We start from the raw sequence: 23,378 nt of genomic DNA on the forward strand, positions 1-23,378 counted from the left end.
TTGTCTTTTTTTGACATAAAATACTTTTAATGGTTGTAGAAAGTTGACTCATTCTTGGCTATTTTATTACATTTGTGTGTGTATACATGCTACAGTACTCATGTAGAGGTTTGAGGACAGCTTTGTGGAGTTGATTTTCTTTCTATCCTTATGTGGGCTCCAGGGATTGGACCCAGGCCCTCAGGAATGGGGGCAAGTATCTTTACCACTGAGCCATCTGGTGGCATGGTTGCTAACTTTAGTATCCATTTCTAGTCCAGAGATGCCTGGAACTGTAGAAGTTGAATCAACCTTCCTGGCTCGATTGAACTTCATCTGGAAAGGTTTTATCAATATGCCATCTGTGGCAAAGTTTGTTACCAAAGCCTACCCTGTTTCTGGATCCCCTGACTACTTGACAGAGGTACTGTGAACTTTTCTGCCTTTCCTTGCTTGAGACTGCATGTGTTTCTGAAAACAACAGGCAGGGAGACATGCTATTAATAATAATTTTAAAAAAATTGTTTAACCCCTTTATTACATAAAATGCTGGCAAATTTATGGCAAAGTTAGCTTATAAAAAAAAGTAATTGTTAAAGAAACGGAAATCTTACATTGTTCATGTTTCAGGACCATTGTACCTGCCTGTGTCTGTCACTGTTCAGGCTGTCACAGTGTCAGTCCCCGAGAGCACTGAGCAGTCACTGCAGTGACTCCTGTGGTCGGTCAAATAGAAACTAAGCAGCGGGAGCGTAATGCTTGGTCAGTGACACGTGTGACGTTTAAACATCAGAAGAGAGAACGCCAGTATACATGAGCTGTATACATTATTTTTGTGGATTTGATTCATTGGTTTTCTCATTTTTCTAAGGCAAAAGTTGTTGAAATAATTCCTTTTAAATTTCAAAAGGCCTAAATTCCTATACTGGTAAGGTGAGTTTTCCTTTGATTAGGCTGAAATTTTCCTGTCTCACCTCGTCCTCTCTCCTTGTGATCTTTGTGTGTAGCCTGGGTGCCCAGTGTGTACGCAGCGAGCCTTCTGTCGCTGAGCCACAGCCACGGTCCTGTCCATTCCCGTCGTTCTGGGTTACTGCACAGTGCTGCTGCTGCGCAGTTTACTTGGACACTAATATTTTAGGAATGTGAATACTGTTAGAGGAAAATTAATGGGCCACTAATGGTCTTTTGGGGGGTAAAAAAATAACCCTTCAGAATTTTTATTTTTTCTTTAGATCATTTTGAAGCTAATTCTTTTATATGAATAATTAGGTCTTGGTCTCACAGACCCTTTTAAATTTGAATAAAGATATTTTTCTTAGTGCCATAGTTTCAGTGTAGTTAGTTTCCTGAACTCCATCTCTGACTTTTATTTTACTTTTATTACAGGTAATTTTAAAATATTGAAAGCAACTAATGAGTTAAATAAATTTAATTCGACTTTTTATGCCTTTCCTTGGTCTTCATAGAAAAAAATATGCTGAATAGAGTTTTAAATTTTCTGATTTTATATATATGTGTGTGTGTGTGTGTGTATATATATATATATATATATATATATATATATATATATATAACTACATAGTTTTCTCTTGCAAAAATATACTTTGTAATTAATTGCATAAAATCTGAACTTAGCTATTAATAATTAAGGATTCCTTCAAAAAAAAAAAAAAAAAAAAAGCTTAAAAAAATGCACCAGGCATAGTTGGCACATACTGTTAGTACCAGCACACAAGTGACAGAGGCAGGAGGATCTCATACAAGTTCAAGGATAGCTGGTCTATATAGTGAATTCTAGGACAGCTAGAGCTACATTTTGCAACCCTGTTTCACAAAAAACAAAACAAAGAAATAATGCTGTCCGCTGCCAGAGACCACCATTGAGGAGCAGAGAGCCCACCTCTGAGTCTCTGAACGTGTTGCTCTTCCTGAATTGTGGGTGTGGTGCTGGCCACGGGGTCCTTGTGCTTGTCTATCCTGCCCTGGCATGACCTTGGATTTTGATTAGTGTTGAGGCTGTCTATGTTTGTGTGCCCTTAATAACTATGATCCCAGTATTACTTATTTGAAGTTGGCATTTAAGATAGGCTCAGTTGCTTTCTCTCTACTGGGTTTTATTTTCTGATGCAGTTTGTTTATTGTTTGTATGTTCTGGGGATTGATTGAACCCTGAATTTTACCTATGCTAAGCACATTACCATGTTCTCAGCTTTGTTTACTTGGTTTTATTTTTATTCAAAGTATTCTTAAAGCTAAATATGTATGAGACATGGTATTGTAGTGGAGATATTGTATATTTGATCACCTTTTCTTTTATCCATAGGATCTACCAGATAGCATTCAAGTAGGTGGCAGGATATCGCCTCAGACAGTTTGGGATTATGTGGAAAAAATAAAAGCATCAGGCACCAAGGTGAGTAAACTCAACAATGCCAGTATCTGAAATGTTTACAGAGTCAAACTACTGAAATTCTCACACAAGGATCCAGTGTCTTTTATTTGGAGGGAGCTAATACAAATTGGAAATGTATATAATGTGTATAATGTATGTGGGAGGGGAGAGCCAGCTCAGTTATTAAAGTGGCTGTTACACAGGTGTGCTCTCTAGTACACACGTAACAGTCTAGGATATGGAGGTGTACATTTGGAATCTCAGCCCTGGGGAGACAGAGATGTGGACCAAGCAGGCTAGTTGGAGCTCAGGTCCCAGAGACTGTTTCTGAACAGCTAGAAATGGTGCTTTGGTTGATTTCTGGAGTCTGTGTATGAATACACAAACTGAAGGAAAGCCATCTGCTCAAGGCAGTGCAACCTTCCCTTGAGTCTTTGCTTTCTGCTTTGTGTTCTCTGTAGATTCTGTCAACACTGGAAGGAACTGTGTTAGAGCAAATATGAGGTTTACCTGTGTCAGACAGGGCACAGCCAAGCTCTGTATGCCTGTGTCCCCGATACTAACAGTCCAGTGTTACAGACCCTGCAGAGGCTTAGGGCTCTGGTCTTGTAGGATCAATTGGGATCCAGGCTACTGCTTGCTACTTTCCTGTCTCTAGTAGTGCGGGCTTTCATCAGGCAAAGTGCTCATAGGTCCCTTAACAGCAGCAGATGGGAACCAGTGAGGGCTGCTTACCAGGTTGTTTTTAAGGGCAAATTCCAGAAATTGCAGTTGTCTCTGCTTGAGCTGGAGTTGTTGAGCATGGAGTCACAGAGCTGTGTGCAGTTGAAAAGAAAGCAGGCAGAGGGGGCCACAAGCCGGCTGGAAGTTACAGAGAGAGATTAGTTATTAGAGATCTGTTAGTAACAGAGAGATTATAAACTGACATGTGACCTCTGCCTCCGGCCCAGCAATGCTTCTCTTCAGCCATGGTCTCTGTTTATTTGCTGTAGTTTCTTAAACTCATAGAGAATAATATTTCACGGAATAACTTAAATCCCCCCCCCTTTTTTTTTTTGATAGAAATTTCTTGGTTTCTTTAGAGGGCTCAAAAGGAAGAGTCTTAAAATGAGAAGGATCTTTTTTCCCAGTATAAACTGTTGAATTGATATAGTGTTAACAGTTCACTGAAGCAGTTAAAAGGCTATTGAACTTGGGAGGTAGGGACAGGCAGACCTCTTGAGAGCAGCCTAGATTACATGGTCGGAAAAAAAAGCTAGTACGTTAGTTGCTATTACTTCTCTGTCTCCCTCCCCACACCCTTCCCTGTGTATACACATTACTGTCCAGTACTTTATAGCATACCTTTAGCTTGAAATGATTTAAACACATAGTAGTTACTTAGCTTTAGATATATTAGTAATGTGATATTACTAATACGTTTTTAATATCCCTTATCCAAACTGCTTGTAATCAGAAATGTTTCAGATTTTGAGCTTTTTTGAATTTTGGAATGTTAGCATACACATAAGATGATTCCTTGAGAATGGAGATTCAATTATAATTACAAAATGAGTTATGGATTTCATAAACCTTATAAACATAGACTAACGGTGATTTCATATAAAATTCTTGAGGTACCTTTGTTTTGATTGCATCTTATCACCTGTAGACTGGAGTGGAATTTTTTAAATGTTGGCCTCCAGGTTTCAGAGTTGAGCATTTATCTTTAATAACCTGTATACAGTTGTAGGAGGCCGAGCCATAGCTAAGCTCACTAGTATTTTTCTTCTTGTGTCAGTTTAGACTTTGCTGTGAAGCAGGCCTTTTCCATCTTGACTGAATACCTTTAAGGAAAAAAAAAAGTCCATTAATAAAGTAATACCAAATTATGATTATCTTTTTATTTGAAAGAAAGCTCAGAGATAGCGAACAAAATTTTTGACTTAGCCAATCTTAAAAACTTAGGATCTATTATGTGTTTGTTTTTAGAGTCTTATCAAAATCAAAACTCAAAATTAGATGAGTACTAATTAATAAACTTTAAAAAAATCAAGCTATATTTTAGGTTACTGTTTCAAGCAATTGTTCGTTATTCTCTTGAATAGGAGATCTGTGTGGTTCGCTTCACACCAGTAACTGAAGAAGATCAGATTTCTTACACTTTGCTGTTCGCCTACTTCAGTAGCAGAAAGCGCTATGGTGTGGCTGCTAACAACATGAAGCAGGTTAAAGACATGTACCTTATTCCGTTGGGCGCTGCAGATAAAATCCCACACCCTCTTGTGCCTTTTGATGGACCTGGTAGGTATATGTTTTGGTAATAAAATGAGCTTGAAATAAGCTTGGGAGGCGTAGGTTCAAAGTAGAGGAAATGATTGCTTTCTGTCTTAGATGCAGACTATTAGACATGATATGACTGGGCTGGCCACCATTCCGTAGCTTGTCATGAAGTGCTTGTAAATCTCTGAAATGACTGAAAAGGACCGCTAGTTTATGGCTGTTATGTTTATTTTCTCCAGGACTTGAGCTGCACAGACCTAATCTGCTGTTGGGCTTGATTATTCGTCAGAGGCTGAAGCGACAGCACAGTGCGAGTGCAGGTCCCAGTCACACAGCCGAGACTCCTGAGAGCGCCCCAATAGCCTTGCCCCCTGACAAGAAAAGTAAAATGGAGTCATCCACAGAAGAAGCAGCAGAGGAAGAGAGTGACTTTTTCAATTCCTTTACAACTGTATTACACAAGCAGAGAAACAAGCCCCTGCAGCCTCTTCAGGAAGACATGCCAACAGCAGCTGAACCTCTAATGGAAATCACCAAGCAAGAGCCTCCAAAACCCTTAAGGTTCCTTCCTGGGGTCCTAATTGGCTGGGACAATCAACCTTCTACTCTGGAACTAGCAAATAAACCTCTTCCTGTGGATGACATACTCCAGAGCCTTTTGGGCACCACTGGTCAAGCATTTGAGCAGACTCAACCAGTTGTAGAACAAAGCACTCTTAAAGAAATTCCTTTTATAAGTGATCAAGCTAACCCAAAAATAGAGAAAATAGATAAAGTGGAGGTAACTGAAGGTGAAACCAAGGAGATAAAAGTTAAAGCAGAAAATATTTCGGAGTCTGCAGGTAAAACCTCAGGAGTAGAAGAAACTTCATTGGTAGGTTCCTCTTCCATTTCTCCAGGGCCTCTGGCAAGTCTCAGTCTGAGAGGGAAACCACCAGATGTTTCTACAGAAGCATTCTTAACAAACTTATCGATTCCCTCAAAACAGGAGGAAACTGTGGAAAACAAAGAGAGAATATTAAAAAGACCACTGCTCCAAGATCAAGAGAATAGTTTGCAAGATAATAGGACTTCTAGTAACTCTCCCTGCAGGCCTAGCACCGGAAAGGGAAGCATGGATGGTAACGTGAGCTGCAGTGACAGTCTTGTTGCTAACACCAGAGCCCCACAGTTCATCAACCTGAAAAGGGACCCTAGGCAAGCAGCAGGACGAAATCAGCAGACAGCTTCAGAAAGCAAGGATGCAGAGAGCTGCAAAAATGGAGAAAAGCATGCTGTGTCTGTGTCTGGTCCACCACCCAACAGAGAGCCCTTCGCAGAGTCTGTCGGTGGAGAGGGAAAGCTGCCTTCTCTAGAGAAGAGCTCTTGTGTAGAGCAACGTGATGACTCAGAGGCTGCACCAAACTCATCCTCACTAGAAAACTTAAATTCTTCACAAGCAGAACAAGCCAATCCTTCACAAGAGGATACTTTAACACAAAATATTGAAACCGTCCATCCATTCAGAAGAGGATCGGCTACAACATCTTCTCATTTTGAAGGTGGAAATACATGCCAATCAGAATTTCCTTCTAAAAGCATCAACTTTACTTCCAGGAGTAGCAGCCCCCGAGCGAATACAAACTTTTCACCTATGAGGCCACAGCAACCCAACCTCCAGCACCTCAAGTCTAGTCCTCCTGGGTTCCCATTTCCAGGACCCCAAAACTTTCCTCCCCAAAATGTGTTTGGATTTCCACCACATTTGCCACCTCCGCTACTCCCCCCTCCAGGCTTTGGCTTTCCTCAAAATCCCCCTATGGTTCCTTGGCCACCTGTTCATGTCCCTGGCCAACCACAACGCATGATGGGGCCCCTTTCACAAGCATCAAGGTACATGGGCCCACAAAATTTTTATCAGGTAAAAGACATTCGGAGACCAGAGAGGCGCCATAGTGACCCGTGGGGTAGGCAAGACCAACAACAACCAGATAGGCCATTTACTAGGGGTAAAGGGGACCGTCAGAGATTCTACAGCGATTCACACCACTTGAAAAGAGATCGTCACGACAAGGAATGGGAGCAAGAATCTGAAAGGCACAGACACAGAGACAGAAGCCAAGAAAGGGACAGAGACAGGAAAAGCAAAGAGGAAGCACACAAAGATAAGGAGAGGCCACGGCTATCACACATCGATCGAGCACCAGATGGAAAAGTGAGCAGAGATAATAAGAGTGCAGACAAGAAACCGGATAAGCCTAAAGGTGAAGACCATGAAAAGGAGAAAGAGAGAGAGAAGAGCAAGCACAGAGAAGGGGAGAAGGACAGAGAGCGGTACCACAAAGACAGGGACCACACTGACAGAGTGAAAAGCAAAAGGTGAAACTCGGAGGCTGCTTCGGCATCACGTTTAAAACTGTTCCATGTGTGTCTTTATAAGATTGCCTGGTAGGACTGTGCCATCTTAACCCTCGCTGTTGGTGGTTGGCAGAGCAGTGAACTGTGCTGGTGCAGAGTCCTGTGCAGCAGTGCCCACCACCCCTTCTTCACACCGCTGTCCTATCCACAGGAATTTCATATTTTTAAAGTTTTACAATACTGTATATTCAAAGATTTGTTTAATTAATATGCAATAAAGGCTTAGAAATTTTAGTTTTATTCCTTAATTGGTAAATATGGTTAACTATGAAATATATTTCCTGCCTCTAGTGAATGTCCTTTCTATAATGACTAATTTGAAAGTAATCTGTGCTCTGTACATTTGTTTTCAATTGCACTGTTTTTAAAGAAAATGTAGAGGAACAGCAAAAAAAAAAAAGCCAAGTGACTTCCTGATTAGCCCGTACTAACTCTTCAGGGGCCACTGCGACTGAGTCAGGGGCCCGGGAGGGAGGCGACTGCTGCTTTTATCTGTGCTTGCGAAGGCGTTTCTTACCATGTACTGCAGTTGTGGTAGGCCATCCCCCTTTCCTTTCTGGCTCTTCAGAAACTTGAATACTTAAGCTTGTACATGATCTTGTGTTTTGCTATCCTTTTTACTGTAAAATGTAAATATTTTAAGGGATATTTTGATTCTAAATATGATAAAAGAATTTCTCACCTACTTTGTGTGTGTGATTTGAAATTCAGTAGTAAAGGAGATTCTTCGAAGTTTCTTTTCCGTGAGACATTATTCTTTTACTCAGCCAAGAATATGTAGACGCACTGTCAGACATTGCCTAAGCGAGGAATGGTTATTCTTACGTCTTAGATGATTCACCTCTAAAGAAGCTGGTCTTCAGAACTGCCAGCAGGAGCTCTGCCGCTATCCACTGAGTTGCTATTATGTTTCTGAAAACTTACATGTGCTTAAACTTTGTCATACAGACTCCGCATTATAAAACCGCAGAGCTTTTAAGTGAAAGGTATTTTGGGTTAGGGTTTTTTTTTTGTTGTTGTTGTTGTTGGTTTTTTTTTTTTTTTTTTTTTTTTTTTTTGTAGGGCAACTGTAAAATTGAGTATGCCGGTTTGACTTGAAATAGAAAATAATGAGACTGTTGTTTCAGATCTAAACTTACCCACTCCCTGAAATGCTTCCTGTGCTGATGTTTAAGACCTAAAGCATTAGCTGCCAGATGATGCTAACACTCAAGACCCAGGCAAGAGCGATCAGTGTTCTTACCTACTTATACCGATGTAGAAGAATTCCAGTAACCCCACAAAATTAAGAAAATTGTTTCTAAAAGAGGATTACCAGGTTTTTGAAACCAAATTAACCTTGCTAGAGAAAATAGCAGTCAAACGTTTTGTCTGAATTGCAAGGATTACAATATTTTCCATCTTTGCCTCTGAAATTTATCATCATCATGAAAATTCTAAAATGAAGGATTTTCATTTAAATAAAGTATTTTTAACGTTTGGTTTACTTTTATTTTGAAAGTTAAGTTGTTAGGGAAAAGAAAGCCCTCACACAAGACCAATCCTAAGGCTTAATCTAATCATTGTTTCCATGATTGTGAAGAAATGAGCTTCTTAGCCACCTGTGTCAGTTAATCTACTTTTACTGATTTATGTGGTTTGTGAGTTGACCTAACACCTGACTTGGGTTCTAAAGTACAAGTAAAAGTTAATGGGCTGTTGAATGAAAACAGAGTAACAGTGAGCCCCTGAGTGCCAAGCATGGTGTTGAGCATTCATGTGAACTTTGACCAGTCGTGTTAGGTGAGTGGTTGACTTAGAGCTTAGGAATCGGGACGTGAGAAGTTGCCCAAGCTTAGACTGCTGGAGTCTGAGTCAGAGTCCAGTTAAGCTCTGCCTTCCTCCATGGTCCCATGTGGTGCTCTGAGAATTAAGATCAAGGGAAGAAAAAAAATTCTAACCCTCTTCATTCCATCAGTGTTGCTGAACCCCTTCTCAGCAAGCTAATGTAGACACTAGGAATGGGAAGCCAGCTGTATGCCCACACCTCTGTTTGTACAGATTAGCTAATGTAGGTTAGTTGAAACTCTCCAGTGCTCAGGTTTGTTGCTGCTGTGATGAGTCCTTAGCAGTTCACTATAGTTCTGCAGATGGAAATGTAATAGACATCTAGCAGGGAGGTGGCCATTGGGTGTACACCTTTTGGGGAGTCTAAATATATTAGGGTTATTATTTCCTAGAGGAATATAGTTAATGGAACATGATTTATTAGAATGGCTTATAGGCTGGTCCAGCTAACTCAACAATGGCCATCTACCAATGGAAGATCCAAGAATCCAGTAATTGTTAGTTCACAAGACTAGATATCTCAGCTGGTCTTCAGTAGACATCAGAATTGACAAGAGAAGTGGGGTTTGATGCTAATGAAGTTGAGTGGCCAATGAGAGTAAGCAGGCCTAAAGGGAGCTGTAAAATGGCTGCCATCCAAAGGTGCAGCCCCTCAAAAGATCCTGCTTCCCCCAAAATTCGTCTTACCCTTCATTTAATTAAAACACCCCTCACAGGTGAATCCATCCACTTGGGTGCCTTCCTGTCTGAAAGTCAGCTGAATTGGTGTCATCTGTGACCTCATTTCTCTGCTATGCAACCTGACATTCACAGGTATCACAAGGATTAAGATGTAGGTAGACATCTTTGAGGTTGGGTTTATACATGGTAAAGTAGTTGAATTGTTAGCCTTCTGGAAATACAGAATGAGATCGTTGTAAATGCCAACAGTATAGAAGAAAATGGATGTTGAGTTCCTATGTTTCATTTTTGCTCTGCTTTCAAAGTGTACTCACATAGGACCTTTTAGATCACATGGTGGCAAAAGCAGAAATGTTTGTTTGTGAAGTGTAAAGAGTTTTAAAGTGAAAGGGCTCCCTCCGAGCGAGCCCTGAATCTCTAGGAAGCATTAAGTTCTTAGGTTCTTAGGTACCTGCTCTGAGTGATCTTGGAGTTAATTACTGAGTGTTGTGGCAGGTCCCAAGCTGGAGGAGCTTACCCCATGGTGAGAGGCAGTGACATTGAGTGTGAGACTGCAGCTGGGGGGAGCATGTTGAGGTCACAAAAGCTAAATGATGAGTTCTCCCACTTTTCCCTTCTGCGCCCCCCCCCCGCCCCCCCATTGCTATGGATTGAAGCCAGGGCCTTGTCCATGCTAGGCAAGGCCTCTCATTACTGGACTACATTCCAGCCCTCTTTGGTCATTTTTAATTTTAATGATAGCCCATTTAGATAATGATGTAGCATTTGTGTGAGGCTGTAGCTTGGTAGATTTTTATTTTTGAACCTAATATGTACAATCTCCAGTACCACATAAGCCAGACAAGGGGAGTTATCACCGTAATCTTAGCAGTTTGTAGTGGAAGCAGCTACATCATGAGTTCTAGGCCAGCTGGGATACTTGAGACTGCCTCACACATTAGAAAAGGACAGGAAAGTAGTGTCATTGGTTTTGTAAGAATACTTTTCTGCAGAGTGCTTATACAATGTATTTTATTCATAACGATCCACAGCCTGCCTCCCAGCTCCCCTTAGCTCCCCCAGCATCCTTGTCCTGGAAGCAAGGTGACTGCCTGACTTGCCAACTGTCAGTTTCTAAAAGCATCTTTGCCAATGGTGGGGTCATCTATGCTGGCATCTTGACTGGCTTGATTTTATGCAAATAATCATAGCTGCTGCTTATAGATAAGTGCATCAGCCATGTTATGAATTCAGTATTTTGTATTTTTCCCCATCTGCCAGCTTGCTCTTCCCACCTCCTTTTCTGCAGTGTTCCCTTAATCTTGAGAGCAACACATAAACCTAAGTATTTAGAAGGCAGTTGGACCATGTGGCAGTTTGAATTTTTCTGCTAGAGCCAATGACCTTTCTTGGCTTTTGACCAGGTTTACAGAACCAGGCATGAATTTCCCTCCTACAGAGTAAGTAAGCTTCATATCTAACCAGAATGTGGTTGGTTATCCCCATAACCAGCATGCCATTACTGAGCCACTGAGCACATCTTGCTATGGAGTTCAATGTGGTACCATGCAGATTTCAGTGCTTGGTCAACCATTGATACCTTCTCTTCCCTAGCAGCTTCCGTAAGACTTGACAAAACACTAGCCAGCAGGCACTGTAAGAGCTACATCTAACGCTGGATGTGGTGCTACGTACCTATATTCAGGACTTGTGGGCGGGGAGTGTGTAAAGATCGGGGGACTTTAGTCAGAAGAGATCAGTCTATTCAACATAGTGAATTTCATGCTGTTTCAAGTTTACATAATGAGGTCTTGTCTCTAAAGGAAAAGGGGAGGTGGAGGATCTATTTTCACTGTGTTCAGGAAAGGGAGGAATCCTTCCCCCTCCCCGTCCTCCAGTTTGCTTTTACTCAGTCTGGGACTTTGGTCTGGTCCATGAAAGGCTGTTGCCCACGTTTAGGGAGGAGGTCTTCTCATCCCTGTTAACCCAGTCCTCCCTCTCAGATATCCCCAGAGCTTTGTTTCCTGATTTTTTTTTTTTTTAATTTATGTTTACATCCTCTCTTCCCAGTGTTGTCAATCACACCCCACCATCCATTTCTCTTCAGAAAATACCAGCCAACCATCCATGGCATGTCAAGTTGCAGTAAAACTGGACACCTCCTCTTGTATTAAAGCTAGACAAGGCAACTCAGTAGTGGAAAGGGGTCTCAAAGGTAGGCAGCAGAGTCAGAGACAGCTTTTGCTCTACTGTAAGGAGTCCCACTTGAAGATCAAGCTGCAGAACTCTTAACATGTAGAGGGCCTCAGTCAGGCTCATGCAGGCTCCCTGGTTGTTGTTTTGAACTTAACAAGCTGCTGCTTACCAAGACCTCTCTGTGACCTGTACGGTCCATCAGTGTTCCAGGTCAACCACGGGGTGCCACAGGTTTTCTTGATGACTGGTGTGTTGCAACTATTAAATTCTAGAAATACTAAACAGTTACAGTCTCAATATCCTGCCAGTCTGCAATGGGAGCACCAGCAGTGGAAAGAGAATTGCCACTTATAATTGTCTCTGTACCGTCTTTGGGCACAAAGTGCGCTTTTATGTTTTAGCAAGAAAAACATTGGGTCTGGAGAGATGGCTCAATAGGTAAAGAGATTACCTCATGAGCTTGAGAACTGAATTTGAATCCCCAGAGCTCATGGAAAGCTAAACACAGTCACAAGGTATTACCTGCGATTCTGGTACTCCTCTGGTAGGATGGGGGGTGAAGACTGGAGAATCCCTGCAAACCCCAGGATCAGCTGCCCCATGTGTGCAATGGACAAACAGCAAAGAGCTCATGACTTGAAACGATATGGAAGCTGAGCATGGATTCCAGAGGTTGTCCTCTGACTGGTATGAGCCCACATACATGCACATACATGGTGGGGGTGGGGTGGGGCACAGAGGGATGAGAGAGGGAGACTCAATATTCAACAGAAAGGTATTTCTGAAAAGCACAGGCAGCTGAGGCTTGCCCAGCATGTTCATTCCCCAGAAACAAAACGCAACGTGAACATTGCTGGAGCAACTCAGTTGAGGGTCATCATTCAGAATCTGTCCTACGTCCAATTTTGAGACTTTTAGACTTGATAACAAATGTAAGTAAAATTTAATATTACCTCTGATCTGTTAAGTGCATGATTTTACAAATCAGGTGTTCTGGAAGACTTATAAGTAAACAGTGGTTCCCCTCTGCACTACTCTGTGCCACTGAGTCCTGGGTGTTTCTTCTGTATTTGTCTTCATGCGCTGGCCATTTCTTTGTTACAAATACTGGCAATATCTGCTCTCTTACACAAAAAATAAGGATTTATCTCCTACTAATGCACTCTTCCTCAGTTTCCCTCTTCGTATTCATGCAAGATTTTTTGTTTGTCTTCACGATTTGCCTTATTACAATTATGTCAACATTCACATGTGTGAATTATGCAATATAATATTGATTCGATTTTTGTATAATAATTTTTTTCTGTATTATTTTTGGTTTTTATCATGTGTTTAATATATATCATTGATTTTTATTCTGGCCTGAATTTTATTCTAGAATTTCTCAGATTAATAAACATTTAAAGAACTTAGAATATCTAAGAGTCAACATATCTAGCTGAGTGGTGTGGCACATACCTTTAATCCCAGCAGAGTCAGGCAGATTTATTGGTTTCCTAATGTATAAAATAAGTTCCAGGACAGCCAAAGCTATGTACAGAGACCTTGTCTCATAAAAAAAAAAAAAAAAAAAAAAAATTCAGCATATTTAGAAGTCAAAAGAAAGACAACCAAAACCTCATCTTTTCAAGTCTGCCTATTTTTCTGAAAATGTCATGATTTCATTTTTCTTTACAGCTAAATGACACCCCACTGCATACACTTACACTTTCTCATTATCTGCTCATGTAATGATGAACATCCAGACTGGATCCACTTCCTTGATACTCTGAGTAATGCAGCAATGAACACAGATGGGCAAGTATCTCTGTGGGAGGATAGAGAGTAAGAGTTTATGCCCAGAAGTGCTACAGGAGGACCATAGGAAAATTCTTTTTTTTTTTTTGAGAAATCTCCATACTGACTTCCATGGAAATCATTTTCAGAAAAATGGGCAGACTTGAAAAGATGCAGCTTTGATTATCTTTCTTTTGACTTTTGGCTGTACTCGTTTGTATTCTCATCAGCAATAAGTATTTGGTTCCTCTTTTCCTACATCTACACTTGCATGTGTTGTTTCTTTTCAAGGGTTAAGAATCTGCTTTATTTAAAAAAAAATAGTAAATAGCTTTTCTTTTCTTTTCTTTTTTTTTTTTTTTGGAGAGTTTAGTGTGTAGGCACTGTGCTGGCTAGTTCTGATTATCAATTTTATCATGTTAGAGTAATTTTGGAAGATGAAGTCTCAATCAAGAAACCACCTCCATAAGACCAGCTGGAGGCAAGCTTGTAAGAGTATTCTCTTAATTAGTGATTTATGTGAGAGGACCCAGCTCATTGTGAGCGTTGCTATCCCTGGGCTGGTGGTCCTGGGTTTAATACCAACAAACCAAAGCTCGCCAGGGTCTAAACCACCAGCTTGAGAGCACATAGGGAGGGACCCATGACTACATCTCTATATGTAGGGGAGGATGGCCTTGTCGGGCATAGGTAGGAGAGGAGATCCTTGGTCCCGTGAAGGCTGAACACCAAGTGGGGGGGGGGGGGAATTCGAGGGTGCGGAGATGGGAGTGGGGGATAGGTGGGGGCACATCCTCATAGAAGCAGGAAGAGGGGGATGGGATAGGAGGTTTCTGGGTGGTGGGGGGAATGGGGTAAGGGGATAAAATCTGAAATGTAAATATCCAATTAAATAAATAAACAAACAAATAAATAGCAAGCTAGTAAGTAGCTTTCCTTCAAGGCTTCTGCATCATCTCCTGTCTCCAGGTTCCTGCGCTGTGTGAGTTCCTGTCCTGACTTCCTTTGGTAATGAAAGGTGCTGTGGAAGTGTAAGCTGAATAAACCTTTTCCTCCCCGACTTAAGGTCATGGTGTTTTGTTACAGCAATGAATCCATAAGACAAACAACGCATATACATCACTCCCACCCTCCCTCTGCCTCCTCCCACATCTCCCCCTCCCAAATTTATAATCTCTTGCTATTTATTATTGTTACACGTATATATACATGTATACGTATAGGTTGATACACTGACGGGCAGTATGGACAAGGAGATTGCTGTCAGTTCATGAGACCCAGGGTGATAGCTGTAGAAGGAAGGCCCAGTGAAGGCTATCAAGACTGCAAGCATAAAAGGAATCAATGTTTTCTTTCCTTTTCATTTTTTTTTTTTTGAACATCAACAAAACCTAGTAAAAGATTTGAAGCTTAAGAACCATCCTAGATCCACTCCACATCTCTAGAAAGTATAAGATCTCTTTCCTCCACTCTCTTCAGCATTTCTTCATCTTGCTTAAACTCTCAGCCAACTTTTATGTTCAATTTAGACTCAGTTTTCAGTAGAATTCTCATTGGAATTAATCAGTTTATCTGAATACTTAGTTTATATGAACTCTTATTTCGTTGCCTTAGGTTTTATTCCTGACTACTGCAACAATCAGGTTTCTGCTTCATTGTCCCAGGCTCCCTCTCTTTCCTGGCTGTCCTGGAACTCATAGATATCTACTTGCTTCCTGAGATTAGAGGCATTCACACAATGCCCGGCTGGCCTTTTAGTACTCCACTGCAGGCGTGTGTTTTGTTTTTGACATCAAGGTCCGGCTGATGTTATGGCCAGAGAGTCATTCAGAAATTCAAAAGGTCGTGTGTACACTAAGACAAGAGATAGAAAGTGAGTGAGTATCCCAAGGCCGAGAGGAGCACTGGATGAAAGGATACTTATAAGAACATGGGTTAATGAAAGACAGTTATATGGCCAAAGCCTCACTGTAGTGTGGGTGACTACTCACAAAAGCTGTGTCGCAGAGCTTCCTGCCCAACTTGTGAGCATCTCCACTGATGAATTGCAGGGTTTTTTTTTCTTGATATTAGCTATTCTGACTCAGGGGAAATGTGTGGTGATTTGAATAGATTTATGAGCCCTATGGGCTCATATATTGGAATGTTTGGTCATTAGGAAGTGAGACTACTTGAGAGGGATTAGGTGTGGCCTTGTTGGAGGAAACATCTCATTGGTGATAGGTTTGGGGTTTCGGAAGCCCAAGCCAAGCCCAGAGGCTCTTTCTCTTCCTGTTACCCGTGGATCCGGGTTTAGAACTCCCCTTTACTTCCATCATTATGTCTGCCTATGTGCCACCATGCTCACATGAAGACAATGGACTAAACCTCTAAAACTGTAGGCTAGTTCCAAGTCAATGCTTTCCTTTATAAGAGTTGCCATGGTCACGGTGTCTCTTCACAGCAATGGAACACTAAGACAAAACAGAATCGCCAATTAATTTTAACTTACATTTCTCTGATGAAATTAAAAAAAAAAATCAAACATGGGTGAATGATTCTATTTCATGCACTAACTTAAAAAAGAACTATCATGACGTTGCAGTTGATTCAAAGGTGGCTAACACATATGTCAGATGAGGAGTGCTGAAATCAACTTTAAAGTAGTTATGAAAACAGAAAAGCATGGTGGTATTAATTGGCAAATAAGTGATTGCATTTCGGCAGAATTAGATTGAATTCCTGATATCAAAACTTCTATTACGAGCAATCGGTGTGTTGCCTAATGCAGGAAGCTTTGGGCTTCAGGGTCAGTCTGGGTTATAAAAAATGGAGAAGAGACTGAAGGAAAAGAGGTCCAGTGACTGGCCCAACTTAGGATCCATCTCAAGGGGACACTCCAAGACCTGACACTATTACTGATGCTGTGGTGTGCTTACAGATAGAAGCCTGGCATGGCTGTCCTCTGAGAGGCCCAACAAGCAGAGACAGACACAGATACTTAAACCCAACCAATAGACTGAAGTCAGGGACCACTGTGGTTGAATTGGGGAAAGGCTGGAAGAAATTGAGAGGAGGGTGACCCCATAGGAAAACCAGCGGTCTCAACTAACCTGGATCCCTGAGATCTCTCAAACACTGAGCCATCAACCAGGCAGCATACACTAGGTGGTCTGGGACACGCAACACATATACAGCAGAGGACTGCCTGGTCTGGCCTCAGTGAGAGAAGATGCACCTAACCCTTGAGAGACTTGAGGCCCCAGGGAGTGGAGAGGCCTGGGGTGGTGGTGGGAGTGGGTAGGGACATCCTTTTGGGGACGGGGTGGGGAGGAAAGGGATAAGGAACTGTAGGAGGGCAGACCAGGAGGGGGACAATGACTGGACTGTAAAAAAAATAAATAAAGTAATATAAAAAAAAAGGAAAAGAAAAATTTACATTATCAGTTCTCTGAGTTACATTTAATTTTAAAGACCTTAAAGAAAATGAAAATGAGACCTCATCCAAGCAGTAATTTGGAAGGATATGCTAGACATGTGGGGTTTTGAAGGAAGATTTCTGTTAGTCTTTTGGTCAATTTAAAGTTTTTGTATAATTTCTTCTATAGTTCATTTTTATACATTCAGAATGGAGATAGAGAAACATTACCATAATCTGGATTTCACAGGGTATAGATAAAATAGAAATCAAGTTCTATCCAGTCCAGGGGCATCACTTAGTGTGTGGTGGGGCATTCTTCACTGAGAGATGCTCTGTGTTTTGGAGATACATGACACATGAAGACATTTTGGACACTCACAGTTGGGGGCTGCTTCTGACTTCTAACAGGTAGAAGCTGGAGACGGTGCTGATGTCACAAGACATACACATGCATTCCCTATGACAAAGCAACCACCTCCTCTTAAGAAAAGCATCTGCACATGGAAGATCTTTTTTTCAGACATACTCAGTTTAGAAGCCGCTAAACACTGACATGTGGGACCACTATAGAAAGCAAAGAGTCCACATGTCAGAGGCTCCACTGTTATGTCAATCATCAAGGCATTGAAAGGACTGAGAAGAGCCACTGACAGGATGAGATGTGATCTTATTGTCATTGTCACAATGTTTGCCATCATATAGATCTAATGCATACATAATGCATTCATCTCATACACAAACATAATCATAATGCATAATCATGCATCTATTTTTTCTCTTCCACATTTTTTTTTTTACTCTAAGAATATTGCCTTTTAAAAATTGAACCAGGAGGACAGGAGTCACCTCAAACACAGCACACACAGGACACATGTTTCCCATCTTAGGGCACCTCTGTACCAACATGGCCCTGCCATGTATCTTCCTCTGCAGTCCTGGGTATTTTACCTCTGCCCCGCAGACCTCCCTGGTCCTCACTTCCTTCTACTTGTCCTGTGGTACAGAAACCAGCAGCGGCAACTCAACCCTGAGTACACATCACCCAGACCCCGGAACCCTGGAGCAGTGTGCCTATGCTGAGTTCTGCCCACTAACCTCCCTGTGTTGCTGAGCTTCTGTGGGCAAATATGGCTGGATTGCTGCAGTGGTTGTCTGGAGTTTCTGGTTCTTCACTCATCCTGTTGTTCGAGGACAAACTGATGAAGTCAACTCCTGAAGAGCTCAAAGACCTAGCAGCATGAAAGAACCGTGGCTCCAAGAATAGCCATTTGTACCACATGTGGATACGGGGTGCAGGGGGGGGAAGGGGAAGGTCGAGCAGGGAGTGCGGAGAATGCTTCTAGAAGCCAGGCAGGCTTTTTTATCACTTTAAAGTCATGTGTTCCTCGAAAAATTAAAATTAAAATTAAACCAGTAAATTTTTTTGAGATATTTTTCCCCTTTCCTCACTCCCAATCTTTCCATATAGCCCTCCCCACTCTCTTTCAAATCGGTTGCATCTTTTTCATTACCCGTTGTTACATGAACGTGCACATGCATATGTATATGTCTAATATATATGTACATCCATTTTAACATTCCATCTCATGAGTGAGCTTTGCTTTTAACACTAAGGTTCTGCCGATATTGTGACCAGAGAATCATTCAAAAATTTAAAGAGTTGTGTATACACTAAGACAAGTGGTAGGTAGTTAATATTCCATGGCCAATAGCAGAACAGGGGAGAGGTTACTCATTGAGTGGGTCTTAAATCCAACTAGAGAGCTGTTGGTTACTGCCAAGGTATGTGTAACACTAATGCACCCTTAGGGTTATTGTGCAATGCTTCTCATTGTTGGGGTTCATAGGCACCATAGCTGGCTGAGTAGGGCTGTCAGTTGCTTCCTTCCTTTGGAAGCTTGCATGATGCCTTCTTTTACTAGGTAGGCTAGTCGGAAGCGAGGAAGCTTTCAGGTCAGTTCTAGTTCAGGAGCTTGTTAACGCTTGTACCTGAAGCGCATGATGTCTTCACCAACAGGCAGATCTGTGGGGGATTGCCTTGATTAGGTTCAGATGAAGCTTTGGCTACTGTGGTGTTTCCTGGGCAGGGGTCTCTGACCTGTATACCTGTGGAGAGAGGGAGCTAGGCACTGCCATGCAAGCATGAATTCATCATTCTTTGCTTTGGACTATGAATGTAATGTAACCAGCTGCTTCAAGTTCCTGCTGTCTTGACTTCTCCCACAATGATGGATTATAACCCGAATAGTGAGCTAATTGATCTCTCTTCCTTAAGTTGCCTTTTTCGGAGCAACAGGAAGGCAAAGAAGGCATTTTGAAGTGGGTTTTTGAACCAAATTTCAAAGGGACACTGTGATCCAAGCTGTAGGCATGATTTAAAAATATTTCCTCTTTAAGGTTATTTTCTGTTTTTATTTTTTTTTTTCAAGGAATCAATCAGAAAGCTGACTAAGGAAGAGCTCTTACAGTTTCAGTGAGAGAGTAAGCGTTCTGATACCCTTTGAATGTGAGTGGGTCTCCCCGAAGAAGTAGGTAGAGGCTACAAATAGGACGTGATAGGACCCCAATTGAGTAAGTAACATCTGTCATCTTGAAATTAGCTGCCAAGTGTTTCCTCTGTTGCTCACTGAGATAAACTCTGTAAAGGTCCAGGCTTCTGAGTAACTCATTGGATATCACTCTTGCAGTGAATCATCTCAGAAGAACTTGCTCATGAACACAGGATGGTTTAAGAAGAATTCATCCAACTGCTTCTCTTACTTAGATCACTGACCTATTGGGTTCTGACTCTCTTCTGTTCTGGTCAGCATAAAGGGTTATTTCAGGAAGAAAGTTTTTCAGATAGGAATAAATAATAAGTAATCATTTAAGTGTTACCAATATTGAACAAACTCTATTGACTACTCTATGATCTTGATATAATAAACAGGACCCATTCACCCACCCTCTCCCTGCCCTCCAGATACATTTTCCCACTTGTTCAGTATTGCTTGGCACCAGGCCAGCATGAAAACCCAAAGAAGACTGGACTAATTGGTAACATGGAAACGGCTGGATTGTAACACTGCAGCACCAGATTTACCGAACCATAGATTCTGAAACTAGAAAAATCTTTGAGGGGGAATGTACCTCATCAGAACACATGGGACCAGATCAGGGCTCCATCGCTCTAGGAATCCAGGGAAAAGCTTCAAGAACTTGGGATTTATTGCTTTTTACCTTCAGATCTGCCTGGGAGCTCTGTCATCCTTATTTCTGATGATATCTTGGGCAAATTCCCTTGACTCGTTGATCATTTTCAGATCTCAGTGAAATGTTTTCTGTTTTTAAAAATCCCATTCAATCTGAACCGAATTCTCCATTTTCTGCCTAACTTGAGTTGTATTTGATGCAAGCTTGAAAGGTGTTGGAAAAGTGGGGCAGGTCTCATATGGACTGTGTTGCATTTTCTTGTTTCTCCTGCTCATTGCCCCACTTGGCTGCAGTTGGGCTTTTCTAAGAACATTTTGAGGATCTCTGATTAAAAAAAAAAAAAGAAAAGTAGGCTTGCCTTCCTTGTCTACAGCTGCTTGGTCTAGCTGCAGGATGTATCCTCCCTGAAGTTACAATGTTGCTATTTAGACCGCTTTCCAGTTACAATGTTGCTATTTAGATACGCTTTCCAGTTACAATGTTGCTATTTAGATGCTTTCCACACTGAAGTTACTGACAAGACTCACACCTCTCTGAGCTTGTGAGATGCCACTTTTCCTTGAGATAATTTATCTCTTTGATCAAGGCTTCTCTTGGCCATGCTTATGGGGCTCCTGCTGAGTGTGTTCTTTGTGGAAGGGCACCTGTGAGTTCCAGATGCCCTGCTTCTGCCCTGCCATCAGGGAAAACTTCTGTCAGACTCTTGCCTGGAGGATACTTTACATGTAGATCAGATCTGTTTCTGACATATTTCTCCTTCTCTCTACTCTGGTTCAGTAGAGTGGTTCAGTGTGGATTGGCAGAAGTGTCCATGGGTAAGGAATTGTGAGTCTTCTACAGCATGGGTCTCTGTTTTCTGAGAATACTTTTGATATTCTTTTCATTAATTTTTTAAAATGTACATTCAAATCCTTCCTCTTATTGCTGACAATCTTCTTTCAGAAGTTTATTTTCTTTAAAAGTTTCAATTCTCATACTGTCTTCTTTTACATATAGGCAGGAGATAGATAATGGGACTAATCCAGTTCCTGTGTCCATATGGATGACCTCTCATCTCTTATGTATTGTCCTTGAGAGCCTTGTGGATACTTGCACGATTTCCAAGTGGGATGCTTCTTTGTATTTGTGGGTGACATTCTGCCAGTGGATCTTTCCCATGGCTTAGATCCATCAAATTGTTCAATAATTCATTCAGACACTGGGGTTGTTTCCAGTTCAGTGCTTTAAAAATAAATCTATTATGGCCACCCATAGACATGTTTTGTGTGAGTATAATTTTGAACTTTAAAGCTATGAATATTTTAGCATAAATTCTGGGTTCTAGGGATAATGTATATTTTTATTTTAAACAAGAAACTTATTTAAAAAGATGATTATTTTTAGTTGTCAACCCAAGACAATCTCGAATCACCTAGGAACAAAGTCTCAATAAAGGACTGTCTAGATTGAGTTTTCCTATAGGTATGTCTGTGTGGGAAGGGTTGTCTTTTTAATTCATGTAGGAAGATCATGCCCACCATGGGTGGCACCATTACCTAGCAGGAGATTCTGGACTGTATAAATGTAGAGAGCAAGCTGAGCATCATGCGTTTATTTTCTTTGCTCTGAGTATGAATGTGATGTGAGTGGTTATTTTAAGATCCTCTTGTCTCAGATTCTCCCAAATGATGAACCATGACCTGCAACAGTGAGAAAAAAAAATAAACCCCTTCTTCTCTAAGTTGCGTTGTGTCAGGATATTTTATCACAACAACAGAAATCAAATAGAGACGCTGCCTGCCAACACAGCTTTTTAAGAGTGACTGTCCCATGTTATAGTCTACATTGACTGTACTGTGTGACAAACACAGATTCTCAAAGTTCTTATCCTCGTGTGGGATCATCATCATTTATTTATTTTTGGTCATTCCGGTAGATACGTCAGGCTATCTAATTATCCATAAGCTACTTTTTAGACTCGTGAGTTTACATGCGTCTGGTTAATCTCAGCTTTGAGGCATCATGTGTGACTTAGAGAGTAAGAAAGGTTTGATTTAAATCTGTTGCATGTTCCATCAGATACCCTCTGACTTAGTATAGTCTACAATTTACCAGGAAGGCATTAGTTTATTAGTCATATGTAATTTGGCAGGAACAGCTCGCATTGCACCTGTCTACTCTCATGTAGACTGTAACTATTGGGTAGATCTGGCAGAATGGCAGGGTGTCTGCCAGAAATCTATTTGCATATGAGACATAGACATTTTCTAGGAGACTGACAACTCATCTTAAACAAAAAAGAGCCAGGCAGACAGGTTTTCCTACTAATAAAAAACCCTCTGCATTTGCAGCAAGAAGATCAGACAGGTTTTGTGGCCAGTTGGATTGATTTTTAAATTCTAAGCCAAACTTGTTTCTCAAGTTGAGCATAGAAAAGTAGAAGACACTGAGATTAAAGATAGAAATGTCATTCTTGCAGAATTTGACTTTAGGTTTAAAGAAGAACCAGCACAGGGCCCAAGAAGCTGAGTATAACATACAAAGGGGAAGTCTTCAGAGAAACACTGTTGAACTCTGACCTTTGACTTCTCCAGCAATGACGGGAGGACTTAAGAAGGTTATGGAATATTACACTTTGGGGTAGAAACTGTGAGAGAAGCAATCTGAAAAGATTTGTAGGGAGGTGGAAGAGATGGCTCACTTGGCATAAACACATGATTTGACAGTATGAGGAGTTTGAATCCTCAGCACCCACATAAAGAGCCAGGCACGGGTAGATATACTGGTCCTATGCCCAGCATAGGTAGGCAGAGACAAGTGGACGCTGATGACTGGCTTGCCAGCATAGGGAAATGGCAAGCTTCTAGTTCAGTGAGAGACTCTGTCTTAGGGCAATAAGGTGGCTTCAACATACATATCCATACAGAGGTGTGTGCACCCTCATACAGTACACACACACACACACACACACACACACACACACACACACACACACACATTTGGTAGGTGTTGGGAAGAAGTATGTTTTGTATACAAATCAGAATTCCCCGTTTAAGACTTTGTGGGTGCTGAAGTACTCCAAACTAGCCCACAAGAAATAGTGACATATGAAAATACCCAGACATAGAAATAGATATTATAGTTTAGCAATTCCCTCCTCCCTTTTTCATTTACTCATGGCCTTTTTCTTCTTTTCTGTTCTTCTTCTTTTTTTGGGGGGGAGGGGAAGGGCAGTGCCAAGGCTTCAACTCAGGATCTTGTAGATGCTAAGGCAGCATTCTGCCACTAAGGTATATCTTAGTCCTTTTTTTCTTTTTC

The 23,378-nt window shown here is 41.3% G+C and overlaps 1 protein-coding gene and 1 pseudogene across 10 annotated transcripts in view; both read left to right on the forward strand.

Moving 5' to 3' along the window:
* Phf3 (PHD finger protein 3) overlaps positions 1 to 7,715 on the forward strand; it is a 66,295-nt gene extending 58,580 nt beyond the window's left edge. For all 10 annotated transcript variants that reach the window (XM_034521331.2, XM_034521336.2, XM_034521335.2 and 7 more), the window contains 4 exons: positions 256 to 403; positions 2,303 to 2,392; positions 4,459 to 4,654; positions 4,873 to 7,715. In XM_034521331.2, the coding sequence (XP_034377222.1) occupies positions 256 to 403; positions 2,303 to 2,392; positions 4,459 to 4,654; positions 4,873 to 6,995 (2,557 nt within the window). In that variant the 3' untranslated portion in view covers positions 6,996 to 7,715. The remainder of the gene's footprint in view (positions 1 to 255; positions 404 to 2,302; positions 2,393 to 4,458; positions 4,655 to 4,872) is intronic.
* A 9,986-nt stretch (positions 7,716 to 17,701) lies between these two features.
* Positions 17,702 to 18,130, forward strand: LOC117722202 (transmembrane protein 213 pseudogene; annotated as a pseudogene).
* The last annotated feature ends 5,248 nt before the right edge of the window (positions 18,131 to 23,378 follow it).

Source organism: Arvicanthis niloticus, chromosome 17 (genome assembly GCF_011762505.2).
Source record: "Arvicanthis niloticus isolate mArvNil1 chromosome 17, mArvNil1.pat.X, whole genome shotgun sequence".
Classification (NCBI taxonomy): domain Eukaryota; kingdom Metazoa; phylum Chordata; class Mammalia; order Rodentia; family Muridae; genus Arvicanthis; species Arvicanthis niloticus.